Source organism: Protobothrops mucrosquamatus, unplaced genomic scaffold (assembly GCF_001527695.2).
Source record: "Protobothrops mucrosquamatus isolate PMUCROS unplaced genomic scaffold, P.Mucros_1.0 scaffold984, whole genome shotgun sequence".
NCBI classification, from domain to species: Eukaryota; Metazoa; Chordata; class Lepidosauria; order Squamata; family Viperidae; genus Protobothrops; species Protobothrops mucrosquamatus.
The window spans coordinates 335,447-352,095 of NW_015387224.1; the positions used below are offsets into that span (position 1 = coordinate 335,447).

A 16,649-nucleotide genomic window follows, 5' to 3' on the forward strand; every position below is an offset into this window, starting at 1 on the left:
ATATATTTTATATTTAGTTGTTTGGACCATCCCAACTGCTCTTCTTTTCTACATGTTTAAATATTTTAATGAGTGTCTTAGTTTTTTAAAATCAATTTTGATATATTTAATTGAAAATAGTATAAATATCAGCAATTATTCTAAAATTTACCTTCACTACGATTGAAAAACCCAACTAATTGAAATGCAGTATTACAGCTCCAGACTGAGGTTGTTAGCCACTGATCCACTAACAGCCCTTATACTTTGTTATAAACTCCCTACAGCAAAATATTACCCTTAAGTTGAAATCAGCGAGCAAGGATACAAGTGTTAATATTCCCAAGGAGGGTGGGAGCAGATCAACAACAACATAAGAATAAATTCTGCTGCAATCAGGCTGACACTGTCAGCAAAACTCTAATATTGGAAAACTGCTACTAGCATAGCAGAAATTGCAAAGTAGAGGGCAGCAAATAATTTATCTACTCCATTTCTCATATGATTTCAGGCAATCTAGAATCTGTAGATTTACATTTGACAACACTTCTATATTTTGAGCATTACATTTTCCAGAGAGATAGTTAGTTTGTTGGTTATAATTAAAATATGTGACTCAAGGAATTTAAAAACCAGTATATTTACTACAGTAAAGCTTTTATAGTTATACTTCATTTCATCAGATGCATAAAGCATTATTCTGAGGGAAGATTGTACAAATATTAGTATCTGGAAGGAATAATAAATAGTATATCTGAGAAAAATAAAATTCAGGACATGCCAATAATGGTACTTACCTATTAAAAATGACCATTTTAAAAAAAATTGGCTGTGACATCAGATATGCTTGCCTAGGTGAATTGATCTACACATACAATTTAAAAACAACTTTTTTGCCCATTATTGTATGATATTATAAGACAGTGGTGGCGAACCTATGGTACAGGTGCCAGAGGCGGCACTCAAAGCCCTCTCTGTGGGCACTTGCACCGTCGCCCCAGTCCTAGGCCTTTAGCTGGGTTTTATAAAACCTTTTCGCTTTAGGCCTCCACTGCCGTGTGCAAAAAATAAAAAGGTTCAATCAATCAGTCAATTTCAACTTCTTGCAGGAAAAAAAAGATCTTGCAAAGTTGGAATTGATTGATTGAACTTTTTAGTCCCACCCAATGTGCCGTTATCACTGCAGCCACGCCCATCCAATGGGCCACACCCAGCCAATGGCCACACCCACCCGGCACCCGACACTGCATAAATGGGTTTTGGGTTGCAGTTTGGGCACTCGGTCTCTAAAAGGTTCGCCATCACTGTTATAAGACATTTTCACCTGAACCCAGATAAAAGCATAGCTTACTTTATGTTAGCATATTCAACCACAATTATATGTAATGCATGAATCTGGATCTGTGGCTCCCCTAGCTTCCGCAGGAGACACTTTCCACTGAGCAAAGCAATGGTTTAGCAGAGGGATGTGAAATAGAGTTAGTTCAGGAACAGTATTACTGCTAGTCTAGCTTCCATGTCACCCTAGTTAAGAGATTACTTGAAATCAAAGAGGAAGTTATGAAAGATTCAGTTGTTCCCTATCTGGGGACAGTGGCACCAGCCCCAGTTGGCCACTTCATTTTATTAGGAGAATAATTAATAAAATTATTTAAAATAAAGTACGGTAATGAAAAAAGCCAGAAAGCAGCAAGTAATAAATCTTTACAAAGTTGATTTATGGGATTACTGGCAGGTTAGTCCACTATTAATGCTGAATTAAATTCAGTCTTCCTTGTATGAATATGGCTTTCCTCTCTGCTTATTCCATGGTAACAGAACACAATCCCTTAATTACAGCTGAGCTAAGCATAACTAGTTTCGCTACTCCCTTTGCTAGACTCTTAACATCTATCGTCTGGTCTCACTGGATTTTCCCCCCACTGAATTATCAGAGAATTCTGTTTGTGCTGCTGCTGCTTTACAAAGAAAAATGTTCACCTCACTCTGACACTGATATACCTATATTAACTGGAATGTCTCTGCAGCAACATATTGTTCTGATAAGATCTGAACCATTCTTGGAAGCCTGAGCTCTCCATTCATGCCTCCTCTTCACCAGGGTACAGAATTGATTTGGTTATATAAGTGGCAAGCGCCTCTTTCCCCTGCATTAATCTTCATTCTTGCTTAGAATTTTTTGTTTGTAGAAAGTCTGATTTTAAGCTTTCTAGAATAGCTATAGATTGCAGTCGTTATCCTTTGGTCTTCAAATTTATGGTGACTTGTAACAAATAAATGCTTTGGTAGTTTTCTGCCTTTCTGGTTCCAGGTAGTCCTCCTTAACAACCATTCACTGAAGTACAGTTTGAAATAACAACTGCCTTTGAAAGGGTGTTTATGACCTTTAAAGCACTTCTGATCATTGCAAAATACTGAATCCCCCTTCCCCCCCCCCGTCACATGATCGTGATCTGGGTGTTTGGCAATTTGTTTCCGCCTACAACTGGTTGCCAAGTCCCCTGCAAATCATGTAAACATCATTTGTAATCTTCTCTGCTGGCTTCCCCAGAAAGTCATTGGGGAAGCTGGCAGGGAAAAATGAAAGCTGCTGTCATTTGCTGAGAGGGCTCATATTCATCTCTGGGAGCTGGATGAACGAGCTCCCTGTCAAAAGATTTCAGCTCCATGGAAGCAAATATGCAGCTGAAATCCTTCTCTCTCTATCTCTCCATGCCTATGCAGTACCTGCAGAACTGTGAGAAGAAAAGGATTTTTAGCTCTGTAATTTTGGCTGCTGAAATCCAAACAGTCAAGGGGCTGAAATCCTTCTCTCCTACAGCTTTGCAGGCACGGAGCTGTAGGGAGCTCCGTGCCTGCAGAGCTGCCAGGAGCTCCATTTCTATGGAGCTGCAGGGAGAGAAGGATTTTTAGTTCTGTCTCTGCTTGGATTTTTGCTGCCAGTAAAAATAAGTGGGTTGCTTTGCACATAGTAGTGGGACAGGGAGCAGAGTAGACTAAGGCCTCCCAGGTCTGGCAGGGAGTTAGCTGAGGCCTCCTGGGCCTGGTGGAGCAGGGAGCAAGCCGAAGCCTCCTGGGCCAGGCAGGGAGCAGGCCAAGATGTCCTGGGCTGTAGCAGCCTTGCATCACACTGCAGCACACCTACAACTTGTGCTCAGTCTGCACTTGGACTCCCAGGGCCACACCCACCACTGAGACACCCCTGAGCTCCATTTTAAAAAATGTACTATTGTTTAATGGCCACAACTGGAAGATCCAGGATTGCAGTCATTGAGTGAAGCAGTCATATGACATCTCACTTAGTGATGGCTTCACTCAACAACTGAGATGCTGGTCCCAATTGTGGTTGTTAAGTGAGGACTACCTGTATGTTTTCTATAATAAAAACATAGATTGTCTCTTCATCTCTGGATATTACTCGGTGCTTTATGCATGTTTTATGCAGTAGTGAATCAATGAGCAACTTTGTAACTGATGGTAGCTTCTCCTTTTAATATTCAGGAAGATATAGACTATCTGCCAGTTCCCAAGAATAATATGGGCTATCTGCCACACCAACTCTGGATTCTCCTGCTAATCTGGTTCTGTGAATATCTAGTTTTCTACCTAAAGTATTTTTTATAGTAAGATAATAGGAATGCCACATTAGACAAGCAACTATTTGTTGGCCTCAATTTTCCAACTGTAATAGAAAATAATGCTGCCTTATTTTAAAGGACTGTTGTCACAAATATTACAATGATAATTAACACAAATTTGAGAACTTAAAATGTGAGTGATATGTGGTGGTGGTGGAAGAAAGTTCCCAAATATGATATACAAAAGATACCAAAATGGGAACAGCTCCTTAAAATGTTCCTTCCATACGTGAAATAGTTGCAATTGGAAATATTTCATCTCTGTTTTATATAGCATTCAAGAAAAGTTATGGGTATGAATGAAAAGATCCCACATCACAATTCAATTCATTCTTGTCAATCTGAAATATCACATAATTTCAAACAGAAGGCAATATCAAATAAAACTATCAGATAGCACATGGCTGAGTTAAAGTAGTTAAAAATAAAAAGTTTTAAAGATTTCATAAATTGACATATGCATGCTTGCTTTGCAAACAGGACCTCCTGTCTACTACAAAATAAATGGAGATATTTAGCAGCAACATATCTTAAATTTAAAGTCCCTGTGTTATTTAATATACCATACCATATATCCAATGCTTACCAGGATATCAGTGTTCTCAAAATAATTTCTCCAATATGGCCTGATTTTCCTTTGTCCACCAATATCCCACACATTCAACTTGAAACCTTGGGCTTGCACACTTTTAATGTTAAAACCCTATAATAAATAAAGTTAAAACAAAAAAAAACCATGAGTGGATACAGTACTTGGCTATAATTTCATTAGCTCATGCTACTCCCAGCTTATATATCTCAACCCTGGAAAATGTAACAAGATAAAGCCTATATTGCTATTTAGATGAATTGAAGGTGAAGGATATAGTAGCCTTGCCTGTGCCGGGGATCTATTTATGTCACAGTTAAATATATATATGTTGCAGCTTATAAGAAGGAAGGAGGGGCACACTGGAAAGTCAAAGAATAAGCAAATAAGGGGAAAACAAAATGCTTCTGTTCTGAAAGGCAAACCCAATGGGCAGGTTAATCAGAAGCAAAGCTCTGAATTTGACTTCACAGAAGAAAGATAAAAGCACCAGCTAAATTTCTGAAAGACCCGTTTCATCAATTGAACCTCCAACTGAAAGGGTGTGCAACTAGAAAAACGAGAAGTGGCGCAGACTGGCCACAAGCTACGGTGCAATACAAGGGATGGGTTCTAAGCTCGGAATCTGAAAGTAGGTTTTGCTTCCAGGCATGGGAGGATTTCATCAATAATTGCTTACAATTCAGAGCCAACATACAAATCTCTAGCACCACCTGCTGGCATTTCTGAGATGCTCATAATTGGATATCGGTTGAGACTTCGCTTGTGCAAAATCAAAACAACACACACACCCCGAGCTACATTACAGGCTACTCTTTTAATGAACATATTACATACAATATATGCACTCTATATCTGGTAACAGTAACATATGAATACAGGTAGTCCTCAACTTACAACCATTCCTTTAGTGACCATCTGAAGTTACCACAGCACTGGAAAAAATGATTTACGATAGTTTTTCACGCCTGCAACAGTCGCGTGACCAGAATTTGGACCCTTCACAACTTCGGACCCTTATGACGGTTGCAATGTCCCGGGGTCATATGATCACCTTTGGCGACCTTCTGACAAAGTCAGTGGGGAAGCCAGATTCACTTAATAACATTCTTACTGACTTCACAACTGCAGTAATTCACTTAACAACCGTGTCACCGACAGGTCGTAAAAAGGTGGCAAAAGTCACTTAACCACCATCTCACCTTGCAACAGAAGTTTTGGGCTCAATTGTGATTGTAAGTTGAAGAGAACCTGTATATAGCACTAAACAGAGCTTCCAGACCAGGGGTAGGCAACCTTGGCTCTTTTATGACTCGTGGACTTCAACTCCCAGAATTCCTGAGCCAGCAGGAATTCTGGGACCACGAGTCATAAAAGAGCAAAGGTTGCCTATCCCTGATCTAGACCAAAGGCTCTTCACACCATTGCTCAAAGGTCATTTTGTAGCCATTCTATTTTTTTCATTATGAATGGACTTTCTGGTGAGAAAAAGCGGCGTTGTTCTTACCTGAACGCCTTTTCTCAGCAGAGTGGTGTAGAGTCCACAGGATGGGTTAATTATGCAATCCTGCCTAGCAGAACTAAGACAAGAAAAAAACTCTTGCCACGCCTCTCTCTGGGTGTGACTTCCCCAGTTTTTGGCACATGTCGAGGCGCAAAATGCAGACGCAAGGCTCCAAATAAAATNAGGGATTCTCCACGGAGGAGAGAGCGAGAGATCCACCAGATCCGCAAACCACGGCCGACGTGGCCAGAATGGGGCAACCAGTATAACCTCCGCTTGTTCCTGTAGGAGCTTGCGAATGGTCGCTGGGAGCAGTGGGAGAGGAGGAAAGGCATAGAGTACGCCCCTGGGCCAGGGACTCCGAAGGGCATCTGTCCCTTCCACCCCTTCCAATTTGAACCTGGAAAAGAACCTTGGGATCTGCGCGTTTGCCGGGGAAGCAAAGAGGTCTAGGACTGGCTGCCCGAACCTGAGGGCTGCCTCCCTGAACAGGAATGGGTCTAGTTTCCATTCTGAATGGTCTATGGTGGCCCTGCTCAGGGAGTCCGCTTGTAGATTGTCCACCCCCGAGATGTGATCCGCTCGGATGGATTTCAGATTGGTTTCCGCCCAGAGACCCAATGCCATGGCCTCCTGCATGAGAGACCAAGAGTGGGTCCCTCCCTGTTTGTTTATGTGCGCCTTGGCTGTAATGTTGTCCGTCAGAACTAGTATGTGTTTCCCTTTTACCAGGGGAGAGAATTCCCGAAGAGCCAGGTGTACTGCTCTCAGCTCTAACCAATTTATGTTGTGGGTCAGATCTGACCGTGACCACCGACCCTGGGCGAGGTGATTGTGGATATGAGCCCCCCAGCCGAATAGGCTGGCGTCTGTGGTCAGGGTAACCCTGGTTGGCTCCTTGAAGAATGTACCCCTGGAAATGCCGGATGAAGTCCACCAGAGTAGGGATACCAGCGTCTGGTGCGGAACCCTGACCCTTGTTTTTGATGCACTGAGGTTGCGTCTCTGATATGGGAGAAGGAACCACTGGAGACTCCGGGAACGAAGTCTGGCCCATGGCACGATGCCTAAGCAAGAGACCATCGTCCCTAGGAGTTGTGAGAGACGCACCAGGGGCACCCACTGTTCCCTGCGGACCTGGAGTGCCAGTGTCCGGATGCTGACCTGACGTTCCGGAGAGAGATAAACCTCGCAAAGGTCTGAGTCTATTAAGGCTCCTAGATGGATAAGTCGCTTTGTGGGGACCGTGTGGCTCTTTCTGAAATTCACAGAAAACCCGTGTTCTTGAAGAGTCCGCAGAGTAACCTTTAGGTCCGACTCGGCTGAGTGAAGGGACCTGGACAACACGAGTATGTTGTCCAGGTAACACTGGACTCGCACCGGCCTCATCCGTAGATGAGCCGCCAGCACCGCCAGGACCTTCGTGAAGACCCGGGGGGCGGACAGGCCAAAGGGAAGAGCCCGATACTGGTAATGCCTGTGTGCGTAGGCAAACCTCAGGAACCTGCGGTGTTCTGGCAAGATTGGAATGTGGAGATAGGCCTCCGTCAGGTCGACGGAGGAGAGGAAATCTCCCTTCCTGACACTTGCTAAGATGGATTTTAGGGTCTGCATTTTGAATTTCTTGTAAACAAGAAAGCGGTTGAGACCCTTCAAATCCAAGATGGCTCGCCAGCCCCCCGAGGTCTTTGGGACCACGAACAGTATTGAGTAGAATCCGGTTCCTACCTGATCTGAAGGAACCCTTTCTATGGCCCTGATGTCCAGCAGATGGGTGATCGCTGTTGTTACCAGGGAGGCCTTTGACCGATTTCTTGAAACCGGACACTGTAGGAAACGGTCTGGAGGGTAAGACTGAAATTCCAGGGAGAGACCATGTCTTATGGTCTCCCTGACCCAGGCGTCCGTGGTGGTGCCCTCCCAGACGTCGCAAAACAGAGCCAGCCGACCCCCGATGGGATAGTCCCCTTCGGCGTCACTTGGATCGCCTAAAGGGCCGCCCTCCTGAGCCCCTGAAGGGACGCTTGGACTGGGACTGGCCCCTGGCTCCTCCACTCTGGCGGTCCTGCTGGCGGNCTCTAAAATGGCGGTCGCGGTGATATTGGACTCGCCGGCCACCAGGGAGCTTGAAAAACGGGGAATTAAAGGGACGCGAAACTTCTAGCAACTTCCCCCTCCCCGAGCCCAGAAACTTGCTCTTAGATGCGCAGCGGCCGCTGCGATCGAATGGCGGCGGCGACGAGGCGAAGGTAGCGATCCGAAGAGCACAGCCGTCGAGCAAAGTTGAGAGGATCGCCATCCGGCGATCCCCCTAGATGGGGCCTGCAGTCTCCCACGCCGAAGCACCGAGGGGCGGCAGGCACACCGATCCCTCTCCGTAGAAGGAAAGGAACCGCAAATTAGCTTCAGAGAAGTCAAAGGGAAAGGAAAATAAAAGATCCAATCCAAACAAAAGGAAGAAAAACAGAAAAAAGGAAAAAGGCTATGAGGCCTAGTCGGGAGCCTTGCAAAACAAAGAAACACGTCTGCTAAGCTTGACTAAGACAAAAAACTGGGGAAGTCACACCCAGAGAGAGGCGTGGCAAGAGTTTTTTTCTTGTCTTAGTTCTGCTAGGCAGGATTGCATAATTAACCCATCCTGTGGACTCTACACCACCATCTGCTGGAGAAAAAGAGAGAACCTGCTGCAAAGACACAAGGAGGGTTATAAACAGATGATGTTGTTAAGATCCCCTTAAATTATGTGAATAAGGCAAAATGATTGGATGTTAATCTCATAAACCACACAATGGCACCTTTAAGTGGCAGGGATTGTAGAAACATAAAGTTGGAAAGAACCATTGAAGACCATCCAGCCCAACCCCGTTCACTACAGGAATCCCAATTAAAGCATCTCTATATGAATGAATGAATGTCTAGCTTCTGCTTGATTATATCTAATGAAGGGGAGCCCACCATCTCAATGGTTATGATTCTGTCAAACTGGATTTACCAGCTCCTGGGCACATTATACCTTCTGTTTTTGAAAGAGTTTAACAAAATTAAAAAGGAAGCAGGTATTCTTCAAATCAAAGAGCTATCCTAACCTTTATTTCCCATAATGACCCCAAATGCCACATAGCCTTTTTAAACATTGTTAGAAATAAAACTAGTGATTGCCTTTGTAACTCCAAACTATTTGTAAATGTGTTTATCTGCCCAGAAATTTTTACAAGAGTAAACTAAGCTGGGCTTGATCATGAGTATCCTAAACGCTTGAGAAGATTGCAGGGAATAACCTCATCAGTCTACTTTCTGAGAAACAGTTGTATGTGGGCATGTGGGCATGCCACTATCGCTATAGTTGTATCTATATCATAATAGATTGCTTTTCTTTCTTAGATCATCTCCCACTGCTGGTTTCATGACCTAAAAAAAAAAAAAGAAGGACATTTCAAACATTATTGGCTATTCTGGATTTCAAAATCAAAATTAAAATGTAGGATGCTGCCATAATTTTGAAAAAAAAATGTGCAGCTTGGAAGTGATTCATGACTATTTGTACAACCATACCACTGAAATCTGGAAAGGGAGTTGTACGCACATCCGATGTAAATGTATTTTTGGAACTCTGCCAAACATCAAGATGTAGTCTTATATCTAATCACGGAATATTTGCTGTATCAGTAGTATCATCTTTCCTTACCTGGGTCGGAGTGATATGGGTGATATCTTCAGATGCTAGTTGTTTCAAAAGTGTGGTTTTGCCTGCATTATCCAATCCCAGGAGCAGGATCCTAACCTCCTGGTCTGGTGCACTCTTCAATTTACGCAGAATTGATAGCAAGCCCTGTCAGTCAAATAGAGAGGAAACTTGCTATTTTAATTATCCTCTCCAAGACCTATTTTTGGAAAGTACATATGCTATTCCCAATATATACTAAATACTGCACGTTAATAAATTATACCGTTCCCTAGCTACAGATTCATAATATAGAATATATGATACAAAAATCAGGGAGAAACTATCCCCCTAGTGGATAAGATTAAAAAGAAGTATTATATTGTTTTAAAATAAAATAATTAAGAACAAACACCAGAAACAAATTTAATATTTAATCTTTTCAAAATAAAGGAGGCCAAAATGGAGATTGTTGTATATAGAAAAACCATATAAATTTTCTTAATAAGAATAATGCCATATATAACAATCAACACAAGAAAATGGAGATTTTGTAAGAACATTAATATTTAACAAAGGGACTGAGAAAGTGAACAAAGAGAAAACAATTAACATTTTGAAAAAGGTAAAGGTATGAAGAAAGAGGCTATAAAAGTCTATTTATATACAGTACCAGAAAACCTGTGACCTGTTAAATCAATCTTTCAGACTTATTTCCTTACCAGATGCCTCAATGCCTTCAACAAGAGAATTTCTAATATACTGTACTGCCTTCACTGGAAAAGTTAGGATACAATCAGTTCCTGTTGCACTATATAGCAGAGTCAAACATCAGCATGGGAAAAGGTTCATGATATTTTGTATTATGGCATAAGCTGTCTTATGAGCATTTTTATATTATAAAATATTTTATAAAATTTGACAAATTTCAATTCCACAAGAGTCATGGGTCCTGGTTTTTAGACACATTCTGTAAGTTAGTCCTTCTGAGGTACCTTGGTTCAAAAATTCAAACATTGTTGCCTTAAGATGCACTGTTTCTCCCAGTTAAAGGTTAGGGGAATGAGAATTTTAGAAGTGTGTATATATGTGTGTGTGTACATATACAGACAACAGAGGAAAATGATGAAGAAAAATGTATCATCAATATGTGTAATTTATAAATAATATGACATTGCTATAGGTTATATTTTTAAGTAGACTAAACATTTTGTTTTTGCTTGCAATCTGATCCTTTAAAATCAACTGATACCAATGGCTAACAATAGAAAAGAACACACATTTTAAACATTATAGAACAACCTTAGACAGTAAAAATGAAAATAAAGTGTCTGCAAAACCAGGATTCTGGTCTCCCTTGCAGTCAGAATACGAGCAAGCATAGAAGAAAGCCTCTCTACGTTCCATGCTCTCAATGAGTAGAAAAACATCCCTAGCATATCAGCTCCAAAGCGTGTCATTAATAGAACTGATGTCAGGAACAATAATGGTTTGGGTTGCCTGGTCTCTCAATCAGGGCAGCAATCAACTGGTTTACCTGCCCATTAGAAAAAAGTCCAGAGAAGTTATGGTTCCAGTCTACACTGTGTGCATGAAAGCCTAGTTTCAGCATAACATGGAAAAACTGCTTTCACATCAATTGTTGTAGCAGTGGGTTCACAGTGACATAGACATGTTATCAACAAATGGCAAGTAAAGCATCTTTGTTCTGGTGCATGGAAGCTATGTGGATGGTTTTATGTTATTCCCAACTACTGTCTAACAGTCATTATCTCTCTGAAATTTCACTATCTTTCTCACCTCTCCTTTTACCATTTCTCACCTTCCTTCCCTTCTAAGAACTGTGTCTACATATTCTGTACCTTTAAGGGCTCTATTCCAAGCATTTGATGAAGTGAACATGTAAAAAACCATTTGTTAAGGTGTCGAGAATTGCTTTGGCTGCAGTCTAGCAAGTTCTCTAAAATACTGTGAAATAGTTATATTAATGGAATTCAAATTAAAGGATATCATTGAAGGCAATCTAATAGCTTTACTAATAGCTACTCTATTTGGAAATAACTATTGTTAATTTTTTATACAGTTGCATCCAAAATAATTGAAATATTTTTTTCCTAAATACTAACATAATACATAAGAGCACTTTCCATCTCTTTTCGGGATTCTCGGGCTTTTCATTCTTATCCTTGATCTGTTGATTGGTTTCCTAGCTAGCATCAGAGCCAGAACATTAACTGATCCTGCTACTCTTATCCTACGACTGTGACATCATAATGGAAGGAACTATTAGCTACTCTTCTAAGTGGCAAATCTTTTCACTACAATTTCTTAGTGAAACATCTTCCAGACTTTACAAAAGCTGTCTCTTCTGTGTAGAATTGTGTAGAAAACCATTAGCAACAAGATGTAGCTGAGCTGAGGTGTGTCTCTGATTCTGGATTGATTTTTATTTCATTCCCTTCCACTATTTTAATTCTGCCACTTGATGTGATCCTGACTTCTTTAATACTTTAAATGAATAAGAAGTTCCACTCTCTAACATTTCAAGATCTATTTCAGTCTTTATTACAACATACAAGCAGAAACAAGAAGCTTGAAAACAGACAGAGGTATATGACTCATAAAGGCTTGAATTGTTAAAAATCAATATACTGTATGTATATATTTTCCCCAATGTCATCACTCCTCAAAAATTAATTTAGATTTAGCTTTTAATTATGATATCAACTTCATTTACGGCAATTGTATTTATTTGATCCCATCAGCATCTCAAAATGGTATACAAGGGAAACTCACTTTATTTTGTTCTCATGAAACAATTCTGATGTAGATTGGACTGAGAAAGAATGACTGCTCAAAGATACTTAGTAAGTTTCCACAATAAGGTTGGATCTGAATTGTAATCTCTCTAACCTATCCCCAAACCTTAGCAAACATACCTCAAGCGCTATAAGGGACACAGAAAAAAATCCTATATAAATATTCTGATCACAATTTTAACACAAATATATCAGTAATATAATTTGGTCCCATTTAAGTAAATATTAACTGAAAATGCTAAAAATGTAAGATCCATAGAAAAAATATAAAAATTGACCTCTATTTAAACCATTTTCAACACCTATTTGAAATAGATTTTGCAGTCCTCCTAAAGAGGAATCTACTTTTTCCATGATAAAGTGGTTTTATTGAATTAGAGCTCATTTTTTACATTTATATAGCACTTCACTGCACATTGCCTTTAAAATTTATTTCATAGCAGTTATTTTACCTTGACTGGATAATTTTTGTTTTTATTTTGTTAAGAACTGATGTGGTGTACTAGTTGCAGATGCTGGATTAAGAATAAAAAAACCCAGATTTTAGACATCCCTTAAGTGTAGAAACCAGCTGTATGATCATGGGTTTGATTTGTCCTCTCAGACCAAATTAGCATCAGGTTCTGTTGGATAAAAGTTCATGCATTGATAGCTGTTGATAAGAACTAGGCAAACAAATGGTACTTTTAAAAAATCTGTTTCACTTTCAGAAGAGAAACATACAAATTAATTTTGAACCTAATTTTGCATAAACTCGATTACCTTATTTTACCCACAATATAAAAGCCATAGGCCTATCAAAGGACATTTTTTTCTCTGAGACCATTGTACATTTAAATTAATTTAGAAACAGAATAGGGTTCAATGGAGGCAAACGCTGCTTTTCTGATTCTTTTATGTGGCAATTCAACGTTCTCAATAGCATATGATTATATAAAGCTTCTAGTGAACGGGTTATCAACTGTGAAATTTCAGAAAAAGCTAGGAAGATAAATTATTTATACAGATAAGTATCACAGAGATATTTTTGGTAAGTGGGAGATATTTCCTTGGAGATATAAAGGGCACTACTAACAGCATTTTATTAATTTTGAAGATGGTATAACCAAAAACTACCTAATGGGAAAAATCAGTGGGATTTTTTAATAGCATATTTATGTTTGTAGAATACTTTATAAGAAATATTTATTTTCAAATCATAATCCACGGGAACTAATGCAGAAACAGAATCTGAGAAGAGTGCAACAAAAAAAATTGAAAATACAGAATGAATTCTTCTAGGTCAGTGGTTTTCAACCTTTTTAATGCCGCGACCCCAACCGGTCGTAAGTCAAGGACTAAACCGGTCGTAAGTCGAGGACTAAACCGGTCGTAAGTCGAGGACTACCCAACCGGTCGTAAGTCGAGGACTTTCCCTGCCCGGGAGCGGCACGCATGCGTGGTTCCGCCCCCTGCGCCGGCCAAGGCGTAGCTGGCAAGCGGCAGAGACAGAGCAGGCCGACCACCAGCTGGCCCAGCCCAAGGGAGGTAAGGTACCCGCTGGAAAAGGGGGGAAAAAATGGCGGGGAAAAAAAATGGCGGACAGCCTTGCTTGGCGACCCCCGTGAAATGGTCGATCGACCCCAATGGGGTCCCGACCCACAGGTTGAGAACCACTGTTCTAGGTCAAATATAACCTTTCTAGTACAGTGATCTGTTTCCTTTACTTGCCTACTAGAATGCCTATTTGATAGGCCAAAGCAGGAAATGATAGCAACAGTCCTCTCCAGCAGCTTTCCAATAATTAATATTTGGGGGGGGGATATATCTTACAAAAAGGATATAGCTGGCATTATTTAGAGCCATTAGAATATTTAACAATCATTAATATAACTAATCTCCTTTTATAGTTGGCAAGCATCTCATCCTGTGATAACTGCATAGCTTAAAATTATGTCCTACGTGAAGAATTGCTTCCTTTTACCTGCTTCAATTATCAATGAAGTTACTCTTTTCCTGCACTTATTCCAACTGTACAACATCCTCTTATTAAATAATTGTAGCCAGAACTGTACAGAACTCTAAATGTGGTCACATCACAGATTTGTCTAAACTATATTATTGGTAGTTTAATTTTCATTAATCTCTCGCACTGAATTCAATTTTTGTTATTTGTCATACATTTGTTTAATGGCTTCTCTAAATTGGCAGATAATTTGGTAAAACCACTCAAAATATGTTACATTTTTCACAAAAAAATCTTACTGTTTACTTTTTAAATTTTAATTTGAATATTATCACTATTTGTCTTAGATTTTCAGAGCCCTTTTCTGAAAATGGACTTTTTTGAAAAGAAACAAATGATAACTATTCAAGAAGATACAAAGAATACATTCAGCTTCTCTGCAAACTTATTCTCTCTTAACATATTTTAAGTGCCTTATTCCTATCCATTTTCCATAAAATAGATTTAGTCTAAGATTCTTTTTCAGTTTTACTTCAGGGTTTCTTTGCTAAATAACTTCAGGCCCTGAGTTTAAGCCTATAAAGCAGGCTTTCTCAGTCTGATGTCCTCCACATTCGAGATCACAAATTGCAAAAATTACAACTAAGTTGGAATTGTTATTAGAAATATACACTGGGCGACCACTGGGGAAATTATCATTGGGAAACTAGCTCCTGGCACATGATATCCTTTGTAGTGAGTGACCTTGTTTCAATTTCAATTGATGATTAATGTAAAATAAAAGAGATACTATTTACTTTTTCTTCACACAGATGTTCAACTCAGCTTCATATGTACTTACTTATCTTAACACTTGGTCACCTCATGCTTGCACAATTTAAATTTTAAAGATCTAAACCAGAATATCTAGTTCTAAACACAGATTCTTTTTTAGTATGAAATGAATACCGTGCTGAATAATATGTACAAATAATAAACATTAGAAGCTCATAGACATGCTTTAAATGAAGATGGTCCAAAGTTTAATTCCTTGGCATCTTCAAGTAAAGCTGGAAGACCTTCTGGCTGAAATACTGGAGAAACACAAGGCTTATGCAGGTTGAATCAAGATGGGGGAAGCAAAATGCATGAAGTACTAACCACACCAATTATGCTAAGGGTGAAATGTACAACATCATTAATTTTCACATAGCAGTGTACATGAACAAAGTAAGAGTGATCGAGACTGCTACAGGTTGTAGGAAAGACTATGAAGTTTTGGGTATTTTCCACCAATATATGCATCTATTCCTTAAAGGAAAATCCAAAAAACTTAAATTGTTTTACAAAAAACTCTAGATATATCAGTATTTCATCAGAATTCACTGAAAGAAAATAACTTTGTGCAAAAGGAGAATTTGTATTCTTCAATTATACAAAATATTTGTATTAAAGAGCTATGACTACTGGCCAATCAAGTTGTTCTTGCTCAGCTAGTTCTCCCATTTCACCCCAAGAAAATGTTGTAAAGAGATTTTTTTTCCTGTTAAGTCGTATCTGATTTTCAGAGATTGCCTGAATAAGTCTCTGCAGTTTTCTTGGCAAGGTTTTTCAGCAGTGGTTTGACTTATTCCTAGGGCTGAGAGGCTGGCTTTGTGCCCAAGGCTGGATTAGAATGCATTTTCCTGGTTTCTAATCTGATGCTTTAGATAACTACTATATCAATACTAAATGGAATGTACAGAATATACATGTAAGAATTAAGGAAGCTACTGTTTCAAGTCTTATTATGTCCTATCTTATTGACCCTGATTACTGTAGATGGCAATGGAAGAGAGACAGGAGCTTAATTTTAAAGGTACATTAAAAGATAATTTCTCATTCATCCTAACGTACCAAAAATGGATACTTTGGTTTATGGAATCTAATTTAATTTCCAAGATCCACAAACTTGTTTGTTTTCTATGGCATAGACTTATGCCCATAGGATTGTTTTTGGTACCAAAACTGAATGGAGTTTGGGCTTTCCACTCTAATATTCTCTCCCAAATGTCTCTTCTTTGTTTCAGCAGCGTAATCATATTTCAGTCGCCAAATTATTAGTTAATCAAAGGTATATTATTAAATTCCATCCAGAGTTACTGAGAGTCAGGCAGCGTATAAATTTAATTGCTATTATTAAATATTATTCTAGCTCTCCTCCATACACTAGCAAAAGAACAACGCAGTTATCCTATAAGTATCACAATCCCAGTTCACATTTGCTCCCTCACTTTCTCTTTTCCCTGCCCCTTAATTCTGTTCAGAATGTGACAGCAGGATTACATAAAGTGTACAATCCCTGTGCCTATCACTGGATTAGCGTGATAAAAGGAAACCTCTTCTGTCAATACCTGATGGGTTTTTAAATACTTATCAAGTTCTGGGTGCATTCTAGCTGGGCAATTTCAAAATTGGCACATAGGGCATATAATCAAAAGAAAATCTCTGGGTATTAGAATGAGAAAAATATTCCTTTTCTTTCTAATATTAAAA

General features: G+C 39.5%; 1 protein-coding gene across 1 annotated transcript in view; it reads right to left on the bottom strand.

Moving 5' to 3' along the window:
* ARL3 (ADP ribosylation factor like GTPase 3) overlaps positions 1–16,649 on the bottom strand; it is a 30,983-nt gene that overhangs the window by 13,626 nt on the left and 708 nt on the right. Inside the window, exons 2-3 of the mRNA XM_015819772.1 lie at positions 9,396–9,539; positions 4,204–4,320 (exon numbers count right to left, since the gene is read on the bottom strand). Coding sequence (XP_015675258.1) covers positions 4,204–4,320; positions 9,396–9,539 — 261 coding nt within the window. The remainder of the gene's footprint in view (positions 1–4,203; positions 4,321–9,395; positions 9,540–16,649) is intronic.